The 22,870-nt window shown below is 37.8% G+C and overlaps 3 protein-coding genes across 3 annotated transcripts; 2 read left to right on the top strand and 1 right to left on the bottom strand.

Moving 5' to 3' along the window:
• The first annotated feature begins 2,023 nt into the window (after positions 1-2,023).
• On the top strand, positions 2,024-7,810 carry LOC149263342 (NADP-dependent glyceraldehyde-3-phosphate dehydrogenase-like). Its single transcript, XM_089426154.1, has 10 exons — positions 2,024-2,401; positions 3,582-3,775; positions 3,904-4,032; positions 4,243-4,362; positions 6,044-6,180; positions 6,282-6,437; positions 6,524-6,734; positions 6,980-7,147; positions 7,262-7,378; positions 7,491-7,810. The coding sequence occupies exons 5-10, from the start codon at positions 6,065-6,067 to the stop codon at positions 7,602-7,604; spliced, it is 882 nt and encodes a 293-aa protein (XP_089282280.1). The 5' UTR covers positions 2,024-2,401; positions 3,582-3,775; positions 3,904-4,032; positions 4,243-4,362; positions 6,044-6,064; the 3' UTR covers positions 7,605-7,810.
• On the top strand, positions 2,257-4,471 carry LOC149263343 (NADP-dependent glyceraldehyde-3-phosphate dehydrogenase-like). Its single transcript, XM_089387699.1, has 5 exons — positions 2,257-2,401; positions 3,582-3,721; positions 3,904-4,032; positions 4,243-4,362; positions 4,445-4,471. Exons 1-5 carry the CDS (start codon positions 2,257-2,259, stop codon positions 4,469-4,471), a joined length of 561 nt encoding a protein of 186 aa, XP_089243825.1.
• A 10,328-nt stretch (positions 7,811-18,138) lies between the features above and the next one.
• On the bottom strand, positions 18,139-19,014 carry LOC149263341 (uncharacterized). The gene has a single exon (XM_089387693.1). The coding sequence runs from the start codon at positions 19,012-19,014 to the stop codon at positions 18,139-18,141; it is 876 nt and encodes a 291-aa protein (XP_089243819.1).
• Positions 19,015-22,870: the final 3,856 nt, after the last annotated feature.

Below are 22,870 nucleotides of genomic sequence, written 5' to 3'. Positions count from 1 at the left end.
CGCCTTTAACCAAGTCAGCTTTAATTGAAATCAAGTCACCTTTAACCAAATGCGTCTGCCATTACGTTCACACAACCGTCGCACATCATGGACACGCCCATACCTATGACTTCAGTGTTTCAACTCCTTTACCAATCTGTCTTGGGCACTCACCAACTCAAAACCCTTACACTATATATCACAATACAACCAAAATTAATGATTTCTAATAATTAAATATTGAAATCCCTAATCAACTTAAACTTAAACTCAAGATCCATAATCAACGTAAACTCAATTCAAGATGTTTGGTACTTCATTGATAAATATCACACCATCACTAAAATTAATGACTTTAATAAATTTCTAACGATCGAGTATTGAAATCTATAATGAACATAAACTCAAGATGTTTGCTACTTTTTCATTAACACGATAACATTACAACTAAAATTAATGATTTCAATAAATTTATAAAAATAAAAAATCAAATCAACATAACAATAATAATGGTTATTAACTTATTATCCCACTCCAATATTTCTAATAACACATTAAAATCATTGTCCAATTGACTCAAGTTTCATTAGAACAAACTTTCATAACGTGTTTCCAAATATTATGACGGAGGATTACTAAACTTTGAGATGGTTTCAATTTTTCCTTGATATGACCAATATAATTTTTTTTGAATATTTAGGTGGAGTTTTATTTTAAATAATTAACTTAATTTAAAATTGGATACAACATTAAGAAATAATTCAATAATTAATCATCTTAAATTATTTTATTATAATTATATTAAATTTATTAAAAAGAGTTATATCACTAATGTTTAGTCCCAAAACTTCTTCGTAAAATATTTATTATTATTTTTTAAAATATTTATCATATATTTATTTTTATTTTTTAAATTCAATAATATATATTTATATATATTTCTTTTTCATATATATGTCTTATTTCTTTTTCATACATTTTACATATATATATTTTTTTCATATATATATGTAATTTTTTTCCATACATAATTTTTTTATTTTTTTTAATTTTTTCACTTTTCTTTTTGATTTAATAAACAATAAAAAAATCATTTAAAAAAATATTTATTATATTTTTTTTTCTATATATATGCCTAGTCTAACTTACAAAGGAAATGATTTTTTCACATAATCTTATTATACAATCTCAAGCAAGATTGTTTTGTTGTTTAAAATACATTTTTGAATACATATAGATTCAATACCTGAAAAACCCTTAGACATATAAATTCTACCAATTAAACAATTTAAACTCAAATTTTTAAAAATCTCTACTGTATTTTAATTAAAATTAATAAAAAAATACTAAAAAAATATTTTTCCATCTACAAGTATAAAGATTCTCTGTACTTTAAAATATTATTAAATATCTTATAAATTTATATATATATTTTTATTAAATATATATCTCAGTTTTTCGTTTTTATATATTATTATAGGTATGCTCTCCATTATTTTTTATTATAAGGATTCTCTGTATTTTAAAAATATAAAAAAATAACACATTTCTATATGATGATTATTTATTGACACATTTGCTCCAAATATAGTAAACAACAAACTCAACTTGGAGTAAATGCCTCCAACAATTTTCATGGGAAGCCAGGAAAAAAATTAATGTGTTGGTTAGTTTTTGACTATTAGTTGATTTGAACGTTTCACGGATCAACAAACACAAACGGCTTAAAATTTCGTGTATGCTAAAACAAACCAAGATCACCAAAGTACGGACCAGGAATGATAGATAAACCAAGGATGAAAGGCCGCGATAGGTTAGGTGCGGCAGAACAGGCGTGGCCACCTCCCTGGTTAGATATATTCAATGAGGAACGTGTGGTTACAATTGTGGTCAATCCCCCAAGAGAGCGTACCATGGTTTCCTAAGGGTTAGGTGAGGGTTGGGGTGGGTGAATCATTTAGGGATATTCCATTAGAGTCGATGGAATCCCCACCTTCCCACTCTTCACTAAATATATTGATTTCGTTAGGTGACATTATTTCTTTAATGCCAGAAACTTGGAGCCAGGGAAGCTCTGCGAGCCCTTACTTTTCATTTCGCACCACGTGAGTTAAACATGTGACGTGGCTGTTGTAGAGCCTATAAATTGGTCGGACAGAACGCCCATCTTCAATTGACTGAAGTCGGTTCTGGAAACCCCTCTTCCTGCGTTGGATTTGTTCTTCTGTTCTTGGAATCTTGAGCCAGGGATCCTGAAGCAATTTGTGCTAGAATTCCATGGCCGGCAACGGTGCTTTTGGTGAACTTCTTGAAGGAGAGGTGTTTAAATATTACTACGATGGCGAGTGGAGAGCGTCTTCTTCGGGGAAATCGGTGGCCATTATCAATCCTACGACTAGGAAGACACAGTACAGGGTTCAAGGTTCGTCTTTTAGCTTTTTCGTGGCTTTGTCTTCTGTTCTAGGCTTAGGCTGGGAGGCTTTCGTGGTTTCGGCGATTTAAAGTGTTGGAATTCTGTTTGTTTTGAGAAATTTAGAAAAATGTCAGCAATTGTGTAAATCAACTCGTTTTGTGAATTAGGATGTGGAAAATGTTCCCTTTTTTGTAACTCGAAAATAGACGAGGAGGAGCTTTTCTGCGGGGTAATTGTAAAACGTGTGTTGTATTTTGCGTTTCAGAGGAGATTCGCGGTCTTTTTCAGCTCTAAATTGCGAAGATTTGTCATTCTACTGGTCTATTTGAAGAATTTGTTTCATATTAGGGCGTTAGAGAAATTTAGAGAGAATTCATCTATAAAGTAAATGAAGTCGTTTTACGGCCTTTTATGCAGCTCATGTGAGATAGGATGTGGAAATTTGTTTATTTTGTACTCGAAAACGAATGAGAAGGTTTTTTTGGACGGGTAAATAGAAACTGTTTGTCTTATGTTGCGTTTCAAAGGAGATTCGTGTTCTTTCCGGCTTTACATTGCGAAAATTTGTCGTTCTAGCGGTTTACATGAAGAATTTCTTTCATAATAGGACTTCAGTGATTTCTGGTCATCTGAACTGTATTTTTGTGTTGCTTTTCGCTCTAATTGAAAGGTATTGGCTACTTTCCGAACTAGATGGAGAATTCTAAACCAATTTGCGTTGTCATTTTCTTGTAATTTATTTTCTTTCTTTCTGTTATTTCCTCTTCCTAAACGAAGATTGTTCCTTTCGTACTATCAAGAGTGTTTTTTGTGGTATTGACAAAGAATTTGTTGTGTTTTTTGAGTTTTTGCCCGCAAGTGTGGTTCTGGTTTAGTTTTTCCCTCTAAAGAAAATAATTCTAGCATCTTTGAAATATTGTTCAATTCTGGCTTGACGAGTGCCATTTAGTGCAAATAATAGGTCCGACTAATGGATTGGTCAATTTCTGTATCTATTGGCTTTTGCGTTTGCAATTTGATCCAAGCCCACCTTTAGGAATGATCGCCGATTCTTTTGTTGGATCGGCTCTAGATGACTGAGTTGGTCTTCTCCTTGTTCTAGTGATGATTATGATGACATCTTTAATGCAGACGTGATCAATTTGACTCGTTCAGCCCCTGTAATGCCTATTTTGTTTGCTATTTTCAGCTTGTACGCAGGAAGAAGTGAATAAGGTTGTGGACTCTTCTAGGGTTGCTCAAAAGGCATGGGCAAAGACTCCCCTTTGGAAACGGGCAGAGCTTCTGCACCGTGCAGCTGCATTATTGAAGGAACACAAGAATCCCATAGCATAATGTCATGTCAAGGAAATTGCCAAACCTGCAAAGGATGCTGTTACAGAGGTAGCCTTTTCAATCTTATCATTATTATTTGTAATTTACGGATCCATTTATTTGTTATTTTAGATTTCGATTTTGTGTGTGGAGTTGGTTTGGGATTTACATAATTTTGGCAATGTTTGTTCTTGCAGGTTGTAAGGTCTGGAGATCTCATTTCTTACTGCGCTGAGGAGGGAGTGAGGATTCTTGGTGAAGGCAAATTTCTTGTATCGGATAGTTTCCCTGGCAATGATAGAAACAAATTGTGTCTGTCCTCAAAGGTATAAACCTTTGCTCCCAGCTTGTGCGTCAACTCAACTCCACTATTTATTACGTGACATTTAACCTTAGAGACAGTTTTGTTGAAATATGCTTGAAAACAACAATTTGTGGGAAACATGATGAAAGCACTTTTTTTCTTCTTTATATGTTTTATGTATGTCTTTAACACATTATTGTTAGATTAATATTGGTCCATCCTTACCTTGCAGATTCCTCTGGGTGTCATTTTAGCTATTCCTCCATTCAACTATCCTGTAAATCTTGCTGTGTCTAAGATTGGTCCTGCCCTTATTGCTGGGAATTCAATTGTGTTGAAGCCGCCAACTCAGGTAATATTCTTCACTTATAAAGAATTTTGTTGCACAGATGAAATTTTTATATTAACAGCATATACAGAAATTACAAAAACAGATATCTGTCATTTCTTCCTTTAGATAACTTGATAGCAATCCTAGATTTTCCATCCTCTATTTAACTTTTCTTTAAATAAAGCTAACCGAAAGTTTGCCTCTTAACCAGGCATTGGTAGTCTATTCAAAATGGGAGAATTTACTTTGAAAAAACATATTTGAAAATGTTGGTATTCTATTCAAAATGGGGAGAATAGATCTTCCTGGTAACCAATACGCTACCTACATTACTGAAAGAATCTCAGATAATCCACTTTCTCTGTCTCGTGCTGAACATTAGGTGCCCCACCTTGACTGACTTTCGTCTTCTTGTCATTTCCCACTTCACACAGAATCAGATCAAGCATGATTTTATGCCAATCCATTTATTGAGCCCACTCCCAACTGATTTTCCATTACCTCCTACGACTTAAGGCCACCAATTGACTTCATGGAAAACCACATATTTTCTTCTGCAACTACATTCTCCAAACTCTCTCTACTTGCTTTCCATTCTCCTCCTCACCAATGTAGTCTGCCTGCTTTAAAGACGCGTCTGCGGCTTTCCTTCCCTCTGCAGTCCTCTCACTGCCCCTAATATCCTTATCAGTGGTGCACTTCTCACCCCTTTGGTTCTGACACCCACACTTGTCTGCCTTTTTTGAGGTGAATTTGAATTTCTTTAAGTCTCTGGCAACATCTCTTTAGTGCTGCGTTCCTTACCTGGATCTCTTGTGATGAATGGTGAATGCAGCCTCTCTTTCCTCTATATAATAAACTTTTTTTGCTGTTCAATGATTCTCTTGCTAGGCTCAGCTCCATCATCAATCAATTGGTCATGTGACAGCATTATGACCCCATTACATGGGTCGCCCTCATTACATATTATGTTCTATCATATGTTTGATATTTTTAGTACGTGCTTTGCCCAATCATTTCCAAGTTTTTCATGTTTGCTTGTTTGTCTGGAGCCTCAGTGGCCATTTGTTAATTGTGAATTACTAGAGCCAGCAGAGAGAAAATCGAAGTCACTGTTTTGTATGCTTGCGCCAATGTTTTCCACAGATTGCATATTTCTTTGGTTGCTTTGCATGCAAAAATAGGGTATATTTGAAGATATGTTTATGGAGTGTCTGGATAATAGCTTCTAGTTTGTCATTCTTGATCCAAATCTTCAGGGTACTGATAGGAGCTTTTGGTCAAATTCTATACGCATTGCTTTCATTTTAAGTAACTATGTATGTTTATGCCATCCTGAGGAATCCTCACCATGTGGAACACATTGTGAAATTGTTATGCTGTTGATGAAATATTGCTCCTCGGGAGTGGGTTGCATAAGAAATTTTAGAACCCTTTTCCATGATTTGACTAGCTTAGATAAGCCTTTGAACTTGACTAGGTTGCTAGGGTTTACTTGATCAGACTGCTGCGTTGAAATAGCCTCTTGTATAGCCAATGGACCACTACTGGAAATAAAGTACATACAAGCCACCAAGGATTTTTACTTCTTTCTCTGTAGCTACAATTACATGAAGAAAGTTTACTGTTAAATTCTTCTTGCTTTGTATATGTGATATGATTCCATTGTCAATTTACAAGGGAATATATGGTCTATTGACAGGGAGCCGTAGCAGCCTTGCACATGGTACACTGCTTCCATTTGGCTGGATTCCCAAAGGGCCTTATCAGTTGTGTCACAGGAAAGGGATCTGAAATTGGTGATTTTCTCACAATGCATCCGGGTATAGGCTGTATTAGGTAATAGCGACTCACTTGTATGTTTATTAGCGCATTTTTAGAACTTAAAACTCTTCACCATCTGCTTGACTATTGTTTTTCATTTTCTCTGCATATTGTAGTTTCACTGGGGGTGACACTGGTATTGCAATTTCCAAAAAGGCTGGCATGATTCCTCTTCAGATGGAATTAGGTGGAAAAGATGCCTGTATTATACTTGAGGACGCTGATCTGGATCTGGCAGCAGCCAATGTTGCCAAGGGAGGCTTTTCTTACAGGTATTTAGTTGTTTAGTCATCTTCTCACTGACAGGGAATCCCACTTTTTCCCAATTGTGATGACATGAAATCCTGGTTGTTCACAGTGGTCAGAGGTGTACTGCGGTCAAAGTAGTCCTTGTGATGGAATCAGTTGCAGATATTATTGTAGAGAAGGTGAATGCCAAAATTGCAAAGATGACTGTTGGCCCACCAGAAGAAAACTGTGAGATCACCCCGGTTGTCACAGAATCCTCTGCAAATTTCATTGAGGGTCTTGTTATGGATTCCAAGCAAAAAGGAGCCAAACTCTGCCAGGTTCGATCTTGTTTTGCACTCGCACTCGCACTCAAAACGCACCTGTATATCTGTGCGAAAAATACCTTATCCTGGTTATTAAATCGTTTCTATTTTCCCTGAAAATAGATATTTCATATGTTGTTGATGACCGCCGGTCGTTGGAAAAGCAAAATTGCCTTTGGAAGAGGTTTTACATGCACAGAATTTTCAACAGTATTATTTTTGTCACTTGAAGCTGATAGTTACTGAATGTCACGCTACAGGAGTACAAGAGAGAGGGTAACCTTATATGGCCTCTTTTGGTAGACCACGTGAGGCCTGACATGAGACTTGCTTGGGAAGAGCCTTTTGGGCCAGTCTTGCCCGTCATTAGGATCAACTCTGTTGAAGAAGGCATTCATCATTGCAATGCCAGCAATTTTGGACTCCAGGTATCATGTTAACTGCTTCTGAGGTCTCAGGTCAGCAATCTTGGAATTTCTTTTATGTATATCATCTTTTCTGTTGTAGCCTGTAGGTGATAATAACAAAATAATTTATTGCAGGGATGTATATTCACAAAAGACATCAACAAAGCAATCATGATAAGTGATGCCATGGAAACTGGAACAGTTCAAATTAACTCTGCACCTGCCCGCGGACCGGATCATTTTCCTTTCCAGGCATGTTTTCTAATTTTAACACCTGATCTAGATCTCGCATTAGCTGATTATTATTGGAGCAATTTCAATAGCAGATAATAGAAAAAGCTAATTGAATTTGTTGTACTTGCAGGGTCTGAGAGACAGTGGCATTGGTTCTCAGGGAATCACAAATAGCATTCTCATGATGACGAAAGTCAAGAGCACTGTCATCAACTTGCCTACTCCTTCGTTTACAATGGGTTGATCTGAGTATTTAGATTTATAATGTAAGATGTCTTAGGATTTTGCTGTATGACGAGTGAGAAAGCTGTTATTTTCCTTGCTTTTGAGTGTTAGAAAGGAATGGGTCTCCATATGAGTTATTAAAACGCTGGTATGGAACAGCGTATAGCCCTGATTAATAATATGTCGTCCTAATTATTATTAATAAATTCTTCTAGTCAAAATCAATTCTATTAGCGATGGAATTTAGAAAAGAATATAAGAATTCTAATGCACAAATTTTCCCCTTCTAAACGAATTTGGAAAACACGTTTTTTTGAACCTGTGAACTTTCTACGCCCCTCACAACTTGGGACATGTTTGTGACTCAATATCCGGGTCCAGAGAATTTATCTTTCAATTGGTGAACTATTTACTTTTTCAATTTGTCAAGAATCTGCTTTTGAATGGTAAACATTTGTCACTCATTCTATTGACAATTTACTTTTGCGTCGTCATTAATAAACCAATAGCTCACTTTGTCAAGAGTTTGTTTCATTGACAAATTGGACATGAGCATGTGGTTCAAGTCCAGTCAACATTTTGCTTTTCAAAGGTCATTTACAAATTAAACTACCCACATGGTTGTTACTCTTTTACTTGGATTTTATTGGCATCTTTATCAAAGTGGTGTAATGGGAAAATATGACGGTGCCATGGATACTTTTCCATATGGGAAAGCAAAGTCAATTTTTGTTTTCTAGATCAAAGTGGTGTGTAGATCGTAGTTGCGTGAGTTCATCCATCTTTAAGTCATCTCAAGCGAAAGTAAAAGAAACATGCAAATTGTAAATTTACAGCCGATGCTCTCTCAAACACATCTAAAGGAACCTCGAGTATGCACATGTATATAGACAGAAAATCCGTTATAACTGTCTGTTTTACAAGTTAACTTAGCCATACGCAATATCCCTTTATTTTTGAAAATTACATGATACAAATTGCAAACTCGAATATGTGCATGCATAAAATCCATTTTAATTTTCTGATTTTGAAATAAATTTATAAATAAAATATAATTGATAAACTCTTGCAATATCTAATCTAATCTCAGTGTACAGCCTTGTACACTTCAGCGCAAACATTTATACCTATACAACTATGAAAAGGGAGGGGTTCTGAACATTATTACATCATTGTACATCTCATTGCAAACATGTATATATAAGAACTATTTAAGAACTATTTAGAACATGTATATATAAGAACTATTTAAAGATGAGAGTTATATTTCAATATAATAAGGTTGATTGTATCGATGTAAACACATTTAGATTGATTATATTGATGTCAACGCATTTTGAAGTAATCTCAGTGTACAGACTTGTACATTTCATTGCAAACATTTATATCTAGACCACTCTGAAAAGGGAGGGTTCTGAACATTATTGTATATTTGAACATTAAGGGAGGGTTTCATTGCAAACATTTATATCTATACCACTATGAAAAGGGAGGGTTCTGAACATTATTGTATATTTGAACATTAAGGGAGGGTTCTGAACATTATTGTATATTTGAACATTAAGGGAGGGTTCTGAACATTATTGTATAGTTATATTTCTGAAATATAATAAAATTGATTATATTTATATAAACACATTATAATAAGATTGATTATATTTATATAAACACATTTTGAAGTATACAGACAGTATTATAATTGACCTTTCACTTTCAAGTACCTAGACCACAACGCAACTAAATTTCAATTATTTTTTAACTAAATTTTAAGTATTTTTTGAAATACCTTTCGCTTTCAATCTAAACATTATTTAAGCATTATTTAATATATCTTTTATTTGTTGCTAGGTTACTTAAGCATTATTTAATATATCTTTTGTTTGTTGCTAGGTTATGTGAGTCTTGAGATCACTGGTACACCTAACTTGTGGCTTGAGTGACTCCGGGGCATCGAAGTAGTCAAAATCACTCATTGATTGCACCTAGTTTGGGCCACACTAGCCCTTAGCATGGTTGGATTTTTTGCCCATGGAGTTTCGAACTAGCGACTTTTTATCACAAATTAGTATTTTAACAAAACACCCTATCATCATTTGCTCTATGCCCCCGTGCGAAACACTATTTAATATATTAAAAACTAAATAAATTATTATATATTTATTTTTAAGCAAATATTTATGTTTCATGAATAATATTGTAGTTAATCCTTCTCTTTTCTTTTTATATTTCCTACTTAATTTTGTGTGGGGTATATTGTATTTCCTTTAACATGGATTACAAAAATTAATTTTGTGTGGGGTATATTGTATTTCCTTCAACATGGATTACAAAATAGTATTGAGAAGTCTTAAGTCAGTCTCTCATAGGGGAGAATAGACCAATGTGACGAGATGATTAAATTCTAACATATGATATAGAGTAGTGGGCTTAACCTTTTGAAAGTAAACAACAGGAACAAAAAACCAATATTACAAGAACATGATATACAATTAAGCAACGAAACTAGAGTTGGTGACGACGACTTGCACTCTATCCATTGATCCAAGATGTTTCTCCATGCACTCTATCCATTGGTCCAAGACCTTCATATGATGGTGTAGATGCTCAAGATGTTTCTCCATGCACTCTATCCATTGGTCCAAAACCTTCATATGATGGTGCAGATGCTCAAGAGAATAAAGGATGTTCGCCTGATGCTTGTGTTGGTCCAAGAGAATTATGCCCAAGAGGAACTTCATATGCCAATACAGGTCAATTGTTTGCATATATTGATTAAATATGCCACATTTGTGTCCAGTTTTTGGAACCCAATCAACCTACTTAGCAAGAACCTCCATTTTGGAGGGGTTGAGTTTTCGTGAGGAGCCTTCTCTCTTTGCACATATTAGCTCTTCTTGGTTGGGGCCTAATGTGAGGTCATGATCATTGAAGGTTGCTTCCTCTAGGTGATGATGCACGTGTGCTACTTGTGTGGGTCCTCTCTTTATAATAAGATTGCTCCGTTGCACACCTACGCTCGCTGATGAGGCATGGGGGAATAAACAAAGAAATTGAAAGAGGTAATCGCTGGAGAGGAGAAGAAAGGAGCAACACAATCTCTAGGGCATGACACATCACAAGAGCATGGAGAGGGGTGAATGTTGCATGTATTGATTAAATCTGCCACAATTGTGTCTGGTGTTTGGAGCCCAATCAACCAACTCGCAAGAACCTCCATGTTCGAGAGGTGGAGTCTTTGTGAGGAGCCTTTTCTTGTGGCATGTATTAGCTTTCCTTGGATGGGCCCTAGTGTGAGGTCATGATTACTGAAGGTTGCTTCTTCTAAGTGATGATGCACATGTGTGCTACCTGTGTGGGTCCTCTCTTAATAATAATATGTTCCCTTGTGCACTTATGATCGTTGATGAGGCATGGGGGAATATACAAAGACACTGAAAGAGGCAATCCCTAAAGAGGAGAAGAAAGGAGTAACACAAGCTATAGGGGGATGCCACATCATAGGAGCATGGAGAGGAGTGAACACTAGAAGAATCACTGCCATAGAAAGTTGCTAGCCACATCCACCAGAGACGAGGAGGAATATGACAAGGGAGTGACAACAAAATCAAATGAAGAGTCCAATTGTGAAGGTCTTGGGGAGAGTGCACCATCAGTGCATAGATACGAGTTGAGGAGGTAAGGAAAGAGAGTGTAGAGGATTCGAGAGGAGGTCGATGGGCAAATAAATGGGTGGGATGCTAGAGGAGGTCAAGGAGCTAGGAAAAAAAGCAAGATTACTCTTGGGGATTGGTTCCTGTGACACATAGGAAGCCTTTGAAAATGTAAAACCATGAGCTCATGAATATCTAGAAACCTTGCCAATTTGCAGAAGTAGAATGAATTTAAAATGGAAAGGAAATCGCAGTGGGAAAGAAAGATACCATTTGCTTTCCATTGCCATTGTGTTGAAGATTGCACAACCTCTGTGAGATGCAAATGTGTAATTGGAGAAATTGTTGTTTCCCAAACTAGTGCACAAAGGAACCAAGTGAACGCAGGTTGCAAACAAAAGTGCTACAAGTCTCGATTATCTCGAAAGGAAAATTGCAGTCATTTCCAGGGGCAATGGTGTTGATCATAAAATAGACAGGGAACCTAGAGGCCATGGATAAATGTTGCCCTTGCTGGAGAGCACGAGTGAGCATCCAAATGACAAACCGAAATCCCTGAGACCACTATGGGCTGAATGTATGCTAGACTAAGTGATGGTTGGCATTCTTTAGCTCAAAACAATAGAAACTATCACCGAGGCGCGTTGCCACGTTCATTAATCCTTGGGGCCAGGTGGGATGACGATACTCGGGTTGCCCCGACCCCCTTCCAAATAGAGGATACAAGGGGGAGGAGCCTAGAAAACCATAATTGTCCATGAGGTTAGTGATTTTATTTCTAGATCATCGAATACAAGTAGGAATAATGATTAGAATATTAGTAATTTGAGTGGGGATATGGTTGAGGAGCACTTCCATGTGCAACTCGTGGATACTTTGTGTATTAGGGTGCTATTTTGAATTATGCGGAGCATTTTCACAATGAGCTAGGAGTCTCCTTCCACTAGGAGCTTGGTCATTCCTTCGAAGTGAGCTATTTCTAGCTTGAGATGAGGGCCACAATCTCAACAACGTTGTTACTATTTATTCCAAGTGTTCTAGTGTATATTGGCCTTTGTGGTTGCAAATGATATTATTGTATCTTATTGGGCTAGGATTTCCTTTAGACGGTTGGTCAAAATTCAGCATTAGGAGGTTGGCTGAGGGGGGGAACAAAAGGTAGGGGGGTGTAGAAGAATGGGGAGGGGAGGGAAATTAACATTTAAGGACTCTTGCTTTGCTTCCAAAGGCTTGCTAATCTCGGGGAGACCAAGAGAGGGTGAGAATATACTTTTTGGGATTACAAAGGTAGAAATTCCAAAGGGGAGTCAAAGGGAATGGAAGAGCCCTTGAAAATGATTCTATTGTGTTCCTTCTAGATTACCAAGCGAAGGAGACGAGGGGGGAGAGTCCATAGATGGTTTAAAAGCAAGTTTTTGAAAAATTGAGAGTGCCAACTAGCAGTATTGTTGAGAATATTAGAGCGGTCTCGATTAGTGCAAGCGAGGCTTTCAACTAGCCTAGCCCATAGACCCATCAACAAGGCACAATTGTTGAATAGATGCTCCCAATTTTCATGATGTAGAAAGGATAGTAGACATTGTGATGTCCATTAGTAGTTTCTCTTTTGGATATTGTCTCATGTTAAAGGTTTGTTCTACATCAAGATCCATAGAAAAAAGGAGATTGTAGGTCATGAATTCTGCTTCCAAATATTGAACTAGATTTCTTTTATTGTTTAGTGATTGGTTTCCCACTTCCAGGTGGTGTGCTTCATGCATAGAGAAGATACCTTTGGATGTGTAAACCCAATGGAGTTTGTATGATGCACCTTTTCAAAAGGTTATTACATAAGTCTTTCCATGAATTAGAATCTAGTTTGGGTTGCCATGCCTTTCGTGGGATCCATTGGCGACACTGCACACTAGAGTCGGATTGTATCCAATAATTAGAAAGTTTGGCCCAACCTTGAGCTATCATCTGTATTCTTAGCTTATCGAGATGATGTTGGTCACCTAGCTTGGGTAGTTGTTGCAACGAATCATTCTAGAATAGTGCAATTTGGTTGTCTTTGACTTCCTAGAAGCAATGTTGTTGGATCATATGCATACCTTTTTTGGCTAGAGATCATATAGATGAACCTTTTGCTGTGATATACATTCGAATAAGGTGTTGTAGAGGCGTTTGAGGGGCATACTTGTGGTGCCAAATGAGTTTCCATAAGTTTGAACCTCCCTGGAGCCATCACCACCAAATTTTGGCTCCCATGACAGTTGTCATGATATGGGAGTCTCGCAGCCCAAGTCCTCCTTTTAGCTTTGGTCTGCAAAACTTTACCCATGCCACTAATGACCATTTTTTTCCAAGAAAGTACCCTTCTAGAGGAATGTTCTCTGGAATCGGTGGAGTTCCTATAAGATCGATGCTGGGGCCATTGTTGCTTAACATAAATAAATAGGTAGTGCATGTAGAACAAATTTTAGGAGAAAACGTTTACCTGCCATGTTGAGAGACCAAAATGCCAATCTTGCCAATTTGTTATTGAGTTTGGATATTAATTCCTCCCATAGACTCCATTTGAGAGAGCTTGCAGCCAAAGGTGCTCCTAGATATTTTGAAGGGAGTTTGCAAATTTGGAAGCCCAAAATCCTAGTGATATGTCTTTGGACAACCATGGGGGTGTTGAAGAAGTATACTTAAGAATTGGTCTTATTTATATTCGTACCCAAGGCTAGAGAAAACTACTCCAGGATTTTTGTGAATTATTTGCTTCATGAATTGTCGGGGTCCCTGTGCCCATCATATCATCTACAAACCCAAATATCATCCCCAAACCACAAAAGACCTAGAAACTTCTTCTCTATCGCTACAACTTTGAGGGATGACCCAACCCTTCCAGTGTTATAATGAAGAGGAATGGCAATAGTCGGTCCCCTTGTTGAATCCCACGGGATGATGTGAAAGGCACAAAGGGTGATCCATTGACAAAGAATAAAGAAAAAAGTTGATGAGAGACCATTGATGATCCATTCCACCCATTCATTAGAGAAACCCAAAGCTCTAAGGATGTTTCCTAAAAACTACCAATTCAACTTATCAAATCTTTAGAAAGATCAAGCTTTAACATCATACTAAGCTTCTTTGTAATTTTCATATAATGTATTGCTTCATGGGCTACCATAATTCCATCCAGGATTTGACGACCTTCAACAAAACTCTGTTTGTTTTGGAGAGATGAGATTTGGGAGGAACAGTTTGAGCTTTTTTGCTATAACTTTAGAGATGATTTTGTAAACAACATTGCACAAAGCTATTGGTGTATAGCCATTTAGGGCAAATACCTTGTATTTATTAGGCACCAATGTTAGAAATGTAGCATCAAAGGCTTTGAGAATGGATCGAGATAGTTGTGATTCCTCCACCGCTTGCCAGACATTATTCCCAATCGTTGGCTAACATGCGTGAAAGAATTAAATGGTGAATCCATCTAGTCTATGTGCTTTATTGCTAGGCATAACTTTTATTGTAGCTTCAACTTCATCCAAGGAGATGACTCTGAGTAGAACTTCATTATGATTTGGAGTGGTCATCGTAGGTATGTGCTTCAGTATGAGCAAAATCGCCCTTGATCGATTGATTGAAGGCTTAGAGAGAAGATTTTGGAAGAAGTGATTGAGTTCTATGGAGAATCCCCTGGTGGCTTTGCAATTTTTTGCCTGCAAGATTTTAATGGAAGAGATATGATTGTGATGGTGATGCTAAAGCATTGATTTGTGGAAAAAGGAAATAATCTTTTCCTCTTCTTTGAGCCATCAAATTCTGGATTCTTGTTGGCATAGGAGTTCTTCTTGCCTCCTCTATTCCTCCAGCTCATTGAGTGTGGATGCCCCTTCCTTGATTGATGTCTATGGTTTTCCAAAAAGAATTGCTTCCTTTTGGATCACTTCCAATTTTTTCTCTAGTCTGTGCTTTTATTCTAAGACGTTTCCAATTTTATCTCTATTCCAACATTTGAGTCTTTGTTTGATATGTTTGGGCTTTTGGTGGAGTGTAAACATTGTTGAGTCTTTTGTAATTACTGGTTGACCATACCATTGTTGTATATTTGCTTGGAAATTTGGATCGTATAACCAAAACTTTTCAAAATGAAAGGGCTTGTTGTGAGGTTGGGATTTTAGATCTATGTTCAAGTAAATGGGTAAATGGTTTGATCCATGACTAAGGAGGATGGAGATTTCCAGAAAGAGATCTCACCTTATTATGTCTTCTAAGATTAAGACGTGGTCTAGTTTTGAGGCCACCTATTGAGCTCCTCCTTGCTTGTATTCCAAGTGAATGTACCATTTTTTGTTTTAATGTCAACAAGATGAGAGATTGCAATCGTTTCATGGTGTTGACAGCGCTGGATATTCCAACAATAGTAATGGGGTCTCCCTGATATGAAGTCCAAATTAAACCTCACATTGTTTTGGGATAGGAGTCTCATTCAGAATATCAATCCGATTGCCATTTTGTATGTGTTTTACTCTTGGATATCGATTGCAGAGAGATGAGTGTGAGACCGAGTGTAATATGCCAAAAGAATGAGGATGAGATCATCTCTCATTGATAGCTTGCGAAACACAATATAATAACACAACAAGAACATAACGAGTAAGAGCATGCCTCAAGGAAGAATCATATAATTGAGACTAACTAAGACATACACAACACATAAGTGTTAGGAACCAATTATGAATTAGTTCACAATAAACTACTAACATCTACATGGAATGAAGGGCAGAGATTCAAAGCAAATATACAAGTTTTAGGGCAATGAATTAGTTCATTAACAAGTAACTAGTATCTAAACACACATGCATTCATGATTGGAATACTAGATAGCTAATATAACCAATAGAGGAATGCACCATAATCAAATGCATGAAGCGAAAAAGCTTCTCATTAACATTGTTGTACATTCAAATACATGTACCATGAGCTCATCAAAACCCAATAGTGGGATGAAAGCAGTTCATATCATCTTTGAAACATAACACTAGTCTCACAATCCCTCCTATAAGCTACCAAGAGAAAATGTTTTTAGCACCCTAAGCATGAAATAACAATATAATTAATAGCCTAGCTTAAGTGCCAAAAGTTCCCTTGAATGAGACATGAGGATGCATTTATAGAAGTGGGGAAGTGAATTTTCGCCTTCCCCATGCCTTTTCATATTCTTCACGCCTCTTCAACTTCTCCATAACTCTTCATTTTCTCTAGGACCTTTGATGTTTTCTTTGACATTTTCATGATTTTAATATTTGCCGTTTGTGACAAAAATAACATATTTACAATATGGCAAGAGGAAATTCAACGAGTTTTCTTGTAGAAAAACGATGGAATTTAAGAAACTTGGTAATGTCTTCGTCACACCCTAGGATAACAACATAGTTACTGATCAAACGAGAAAATTACCTAGTACCTGTTTTTTTGAGGTAGTAAAAAATCACTCGATTTTGAAAAATGGTGATTTAGAATACATTGTTTTTTTTGGAGCATTATTTTGGCACTTTAATTTATTTTTATGTATCAAGTATGAACATTTTTTTAAATGTTAGTGATTTCACGCTGATTTTGAAAAGTGTTGATGCAACATCAACACATTTTTTTAGAGGGCTTATTTTTGACACTTCAATTTTTTTTTTATGTATAAAGTGTGAACATTTTTTCTTTGTTAATGATTTTTATCTTAATTTTGAAAAGTGTTGATGAACATCAATCCTTTTTGTTTAGAGAGCTTATTTTTTATACTTTAAATTTTCTAATGTATTAAGTGTGGATAATTTTTTTAAATGCTGGTAATGAAACATAAAAATAAAAATCAATAAAAAAAATGAAAAAAAAAATCAAATACAATAAAATATAAAAAAAAAAAAACCTATAAAAATGTAAAAAAAACCGAAATTAACTTGTAAAAATAAAAAAATTAACGAAAAAACAGAAAAAACAAATAAAAAAATATCAAAAAATAAATAAAAAATGAAATTAAAAAAAATATAATTTAAAGAGAATATATATATATATATATATAATTTTTTTTTTAAAAGAGTCGGTTGCTATTGATTGCTGAAAAAGAAGGAGTCAAGGCTCCATGAGTACAAAGGTTTGATATCATGGATCATAGGAATTACAAGATAGATCACTTCCTTGATCCTTGTTCTAATTGTTATGCCTGCAATATTACCTGAACTGCTATAAATCCTAATATACTGAAAAGACCATAATTTGCAACAACAGAACATTTTTAATCTATATCTTAATCTATTTCTATATGAAATCTTCTGAACGGTTCCTACTTGCTTCAAATGTATTCCTTACTACTGTCTCAGCCATGCATACGGGAGTTAAAGATCTCGGACGAGATTCAATGGGCACAGAGCAGTTATTGTGACTGCTGTTTCTTGCCAAAATAACACAAGCTTTCAATGAGCTCGGGCGAAGACTGTTGGGAGCGGCGTAGCTGTTCTGAGCGCTACCACAAGACTGAATAAAAACAGAGAGAGCTGTGACTGACTGAAACTCTAAAGGATTTCTTAACTTGAAATGACAAATAGGCCAAGTTGATCTTATATAGGCAAATTCGGATTTAGAGAGATTGTTTCGGAGGTAGGAGAAGATTAGGTTGATCGCTTTGGGATTATGGCGCATCCTTGACAAGTACTGAAGCAAATCCTGTGAAGTCTTGTAATCCATTCGGAAGGGACAAATATCGCTTGATATTTTGACATTCCCTATGCTCTGTAACATATCTTTGATTGCACATCTGTTCGAGATCCACCATACTTTATCCTTCATGTCGCCAGCACTTATCACGTGCTTCCTCGCTGTAATTCTGCCAGCTATAGGTCTGTTGCTATTGACTAAATACATTTTCTTCTTTTTTTAAGGTAGCGGACAGAATGTCACAGTTGTGTTACATTTCAGGCTGCCTATGGGTCTTTCACACGCTTTATTAGCCCGTTCATCCGCCATCTTATTCAGGCTACGGAGGATATGGTAGTACTTGGCCTCCTCCATTGTCTCATGGAGGATCTGATTTCGCTGATTGATCTGTTGGAGCATAATGTTTGGAGTGCGCTGCCGGTGTACCATGAGCCGGATGACAATTGAAGAATCTCCCAAGATCTTCGCCTTTTTTATCCCGAGTTTGTTTAGCTGGGTGAGCCCCTGAAATAGGGCGAGAGCTTCTGCTCTGTTATTAGAGACTTCCCCCAGCCCCCATTCAAAATGAAGGATACATTCACCATTTGCATCGCAGATAAGACCGCCAGCACCTGCCAGTCCCGGATTTGCCTTGGATGCTCCGTCAAAGAATAAGCAGAATGTGTTGCAGTTTCTTAGCCAGTTTGAAAATTCCTCCTCTTTTAAACGAAGCTTCCATGTGCTAGCTTCTTCTCTTGTCTTTGTCCCTCTCCTGCAGTTTTCCATGGCCCTGGAATTGTTTTCCAATATGTAGCTGATTAAATTACGCTCCTCGATGCTGTAGCTGGTTGCATCTACTCTGCCCGTGGTATTGTTTGTTATTGTTTCTAAAGCCAACAGTTTGGCTTTATGACATATCTTGCGGATACTGAAATCTTTCGCCTGAAAGACCTTCCCGTTTCGGGCTAGCCATAGTCGCCACAGAAGCGGGAGGGGAAAGGTGTTCCATGCTCTTTGTGTTAGTTTGCTTCTTTTTTCCTTCCATGGGCAGGCTTTCTTCCAATTGTAGATCGTATCTGCTATAGTAGCTTGAGGCTCCCATGTTAATCCCCCCATTGAAGCCATCTGCTTCTAGCGTTCTACTGCTACTGGACACTCTATAAATAAGTGCTGCATTGTTTCCTCCGATCTGCAACAATTTGGGCATCTGGTAGGTCCAATTATTCCTCTTTTTCTAAGGTTCTCAGCTGTTAGCGTTTTCCCTTTGAGAAGCAACCAGATAAAGAATTTGACTTTGGGGGGAGCCTCTGCTCTCCATACAACTTTCCAATGGTTCCAAAGTTCAGATTGGTAAGTGCTATCACAGAGATATTGGTGTCCAGCTTTAACTGTGTAATGAGTTCCCGTCGCATCCCATCGCAGCCCATCCAGAATGCCTTCCTGAATTGGGGCTTTGTTGTGGAGGAATTTCTTCAAGGCGTTAAGACTGGGTGCTAAATTATTTGGAGGGTCCGGGAATTTCCAGCCAGTCCAAGCACGAGTATGGGGGTCCCAACTGGAGATTTGTGATAAGTAGTGAATTCCTTTACTGTTGAGCCAATTTATGCCAGGAGATGCCTCTGCATTTATCCCCAGGGGCTGCTGTCCTAGGATCTTATCTGTGTTAAAATTGATGCTGGCTCCCCCTCCTGGTACCTTAGAAATATTTTGGTGCATAAATGATATTGCCTTTCTGCACAGCTTCCATATTCTCGTGCTTTCCCTGTTAGGAATATTAGATTCCAATAGCTGTTGCCTTGGACATATTAAATATTTTGCTTCCATAACCTTTTTCCACCATGCTGCAGGTCCTGTAATCAACCTCCATACAAGTTTGGCACCAAAGGCCAAATTTAGAAGTTTTGGAGATCTAATGCCCAGTCCGCCTCTGTCCTGAGATTGGATCACATTTTTCCAACTTACCAGATTGAATTTATTTTTAACTGTTTTCCCTCCTTGCCAAAGAAACTGCCTAAGAACAGTTTCCATTTTATGGTGGAAAATTGCTGGAGCCTGATAAAGAGAAAATCAATATACAGGGAGAGAAGCAATACCTGATTTGAGGAGGATTAACCTTCCTGCTGGATTCAACCACATTGTGCCCCACTGCTGCACTTTTCGCTTAATCTTGTCCAAAATTTCGTTCCATGTTTCGACCTTCAAGGGCCCCAGGCTTACTGGCATACCTAGATAGTAGAAGTGGTGCCAATTTAAGCTTCAAGTTACTCCAAATATGCTCGCTATACTGTGGATAGTATGACTTGCTGTGTTCCATCCATAGATACAGCTTTTTAACTGGTTGACTTTGCCTCCTGAGTATTCTATGAATTGATCTAACAGCTTCTTAAATCTCCGTGCTATTGTGGTGGAGGCTCCACCAATGAGCAGGGTGTCGTCAGCAAATTGAGAATGATTAATATTCTTTGTTCCATTTTCTATCTTGATGCCAATAATTAATCCTATTCTCCGGTTATAATCTAAGACTTGACTGAATGACTCGGCCATGAGAATGAACAGATAAGGAGAGAGCGGGCAGCCTTGTCTAAGGCCTCGAGATGATTGGAAGGCTATACATGGTCTCCCATTGATCAGGGGAGATATCCAGGGTCCGGTTATACAGGCTGCTATCATATTGATAAAGGGTGTTTCAAACCCCATTTTGTAGAGAACATCAAACAGAAAAGAATGCCTTACTCTATCAAAGGCATTGGCTAAGTCCAGCTTTAATACAAATCCCTTTTCTCCTCTGGTTTGGCTTGAGTGGGTGGCCTCTTGGACAAGCATGATGGAATCAGTAATTTGCCTGCCAGGGAGGAATCCTCCTTGGTTTTCAGCTATCAAAGAGGGGAGGATAGGCTTGAGCCTGGTTGCTAGGATTTTTGAGACAATTTTATAGGCCGAGTTGCAAAGAGAGATGGGACGGAATCTCTCAAAAGTGGAGGGGCGATTTTCTTTTGGTATAAGAGCAAGATATGTGGAGTTGGGGTATCCTCCCATTTTCCCTTTTTTCAGAACCCACCGAATCATCTGTAAAAGATCCCTTTTTATCATTGACCAATATTCCCTGAAGAAGCTTATAGTGAATCCATCCGGCCCTGGGGCCTTGTCTGGGTGCAAACTCCATATAGCTGCTTTGACTTCCTCTTCTTCTACTTCTTTACTGAGGCTGTTATTCATTTCTTGCGTGACCCCTTTAGGCAAATATTGGAGCATATCTGAGTAGTCTTCTACTGCTTTTTCTTCCGTCAACAATTTGCTAAAATGCTTGGTGGCCGCTTCCTTTATAGCTTCCTGACTGCTACATCTGATTCCTTCATTATCCGTGATTGTACTCACTGTGTTTTTAAGTTTTCTAATTGTGGCCTGTTTATGAAAATATGCTGTATTTTTGTCGCCTTGCTGTAGCCATACTTGCCTAGACTTCAGCCTCCATTTCATTTCTTCATCTCTATTGATTTGGCTTAGCTGTGCGTATAATCTGCCTTCATGTTCTTTATTCTGTTGAGTTAACCCCTGCTCTTCGATTTTCTGTTGTATTTCTTCTAGATCTTGCTTTATTCTTTTTTTATTCAATTCCGGCTCTTTGTAGTTTTCTCTGGCCCAGTCCTTTAAAGCTTGTTTTACTCTTTTGAGTTTGGTTTCCCATATATAACTCGGAGATCCTTCGACATGCCGAGCTCATGTCTTTTGTACCACTTCTTTAGTGGCTGGAATTCTGTTCCATATCGCACTGTATTTAAAAGGTATGGGCCCGAGGGGGTTGTGTCTTTGCAAGGTTAACGTTATCGGATAGTGGTCAGAGACTGACATGTTGAGAATGTTGGAATGACCGTTTGAGAAGGATGATAGATATGCTATGCTGACCAGAAATCTATCCAACCGCTCCATTATATTGCCTATTCCCAGCCTCCTATTACTCCAGGTATACCTACGGTTCTTAGGGATGACATCAACTAAGTCATTTTCCTGAATGATGGTTTCCAGCCGCCCTCTGAAAGAATCTGGTGTAAAACTGCCGCCTCTTTTTTCGTTGGCATGGAGTACCAAGTTAAAATCACCTGCTACGATGAGATTAGAGTTCTGATCTCCCTCTATTCTTGTTTTAAGACTGTGCCAACAAACTTCTTTTTCTCTATAGTTATTTGGAGCGTAAACATTGTAGATAATTACTGATTGTCCTCCTGTTCTACTATCAAGCGCAGTTCGGATCCAATTTTGGTGGGTATCGGTGGGGTTGCATGCCCATTCATTACTGTCCCATATGGTTGCGATGCCTCCTGAGGCTCCTCTTGCCTCGCTAATGTTTCCAGAATATTGTTTTTGTTGGCTTATGATTCTATTCATCTCAGATTGGTCTTGCTTTGTTTCCTGAATAAAGATGATTTCAGGTTTCTCATTGTGGATCAAGTCTCTGAGGGCATTTAGTTTTGAGGGGTGCCCTAGCCCCCTATAGTTCCAGGATATGATTTTCATCATGTGTTACTGGTCATATGGAGAGGTGCTCGCCTCTCATGGCCTTTACTGTTATTCTCTTTTTCCTAATGGCCGAGAATAAATGTTTCGATTGGGGTCTGTGTGCCCATTGCTATGTCCTTTTGTGCATTTTCATCCCTCTGCTGTCTCGCTGATTTTCTTCCAGAGCCTTGCTTTTTAAAGATATCACTGGGTGCTCCATGATCCTTTGAGATGCTCCTGGTGATTCTTGGTGCTGGTGGATCAGATGGCGACTGCAAGGAAGGTTGAGGGGGCTGTAGAGGAGGGGGATCAGAGGAAGGGATATCAGGGGCTGATTCTGTCTCAGAAAGGGCCGCAAAGGGGTTGGTAGAGGGGGGGAGCGGTGGGTCAGATGGCTGCATATCAGGATTCGAAGAGGATGGAGATGAGGATCTCAAAGATGAAGACCCAGGAATTCCAGGATCCACATCAGTTTTGG

This window comes from Pinus tabuliformis, chromosome 6 (genome assembly GCF_031772625.1).
Source record: "Pinus tabuliformis cultivar Carrire ecotype Pingquan chromosome 6, CPIR1, whole genome shotgun sequence".
NCBI lineage: Eukaryota > Viridiplantae > Streptophyta > Pinopsida > Pinales > Pinaceae > Pinus > Pinus tabuliformis.
Note: the sequence above shows the minus strand (reverse complement) of the source record. Positions and strands in the feature narration are given on the sequence as shown.

What these genes read in the sequence shown, in the direction of transcription:
- LOC149263343 (XM_089387699.1), top strand. Translation starts at nt 2,257, where the DNA reads ATGGCCGGCAACGGTGCTTTTGGTGAACTTCTTGAAGGAGAGGTGTTT. An exon ending in AGGAACACAAGAATCCCATA is followed by an intron (nt 3,722 to 3,903) that starts GCATAATGTCAT and finishes TTGTTCTTGCAG; the next exon opens with GTTGTAAGGTCTGGAGATCT. An exon ending in TGTTGAAGCCGCCAACTCAG is followed by an intron (nt 4,363 to 4,444) that starts GTAATATTCTTC and finishes TTACAAAAACAG; the next exon opens with ATATCTGTCATTTCTTCCTT.
- LOC149263342 (XM_089426154.1), top strand. Translation starts at nt 6,065, where the DNA reads ATGGTACACTGCTTCCATTTGGCTGGATTCCCAAAGGGCCTTATCAGT. An exon ending in AAGGAGCCAAACTCTGCCAG is followed by an intron (nt 6,735 to 6,979) that starts GTTCGATCTTGT and finishes GTCACGCTACAG; the next exon opens with GAGTACAAGAGAGAGGGTAA. An exon ending in CGGATCATTTTCCTTTCCAG is followed by an intron (nt 7,379 to 7,490) that starts GCATGTTTTCTA and finishes TTGTACTTGCAG; the next exon opens with GGTCTGAGAGACAGTGGCAT.
- LOC149263341 (XM_089387693.1), bottom strand. Translation starts at nt 19,014, where the DNA reads ATGGGGGGATTAACATGGGAGCCTCAAGCTACTATAGCAGATACGATC.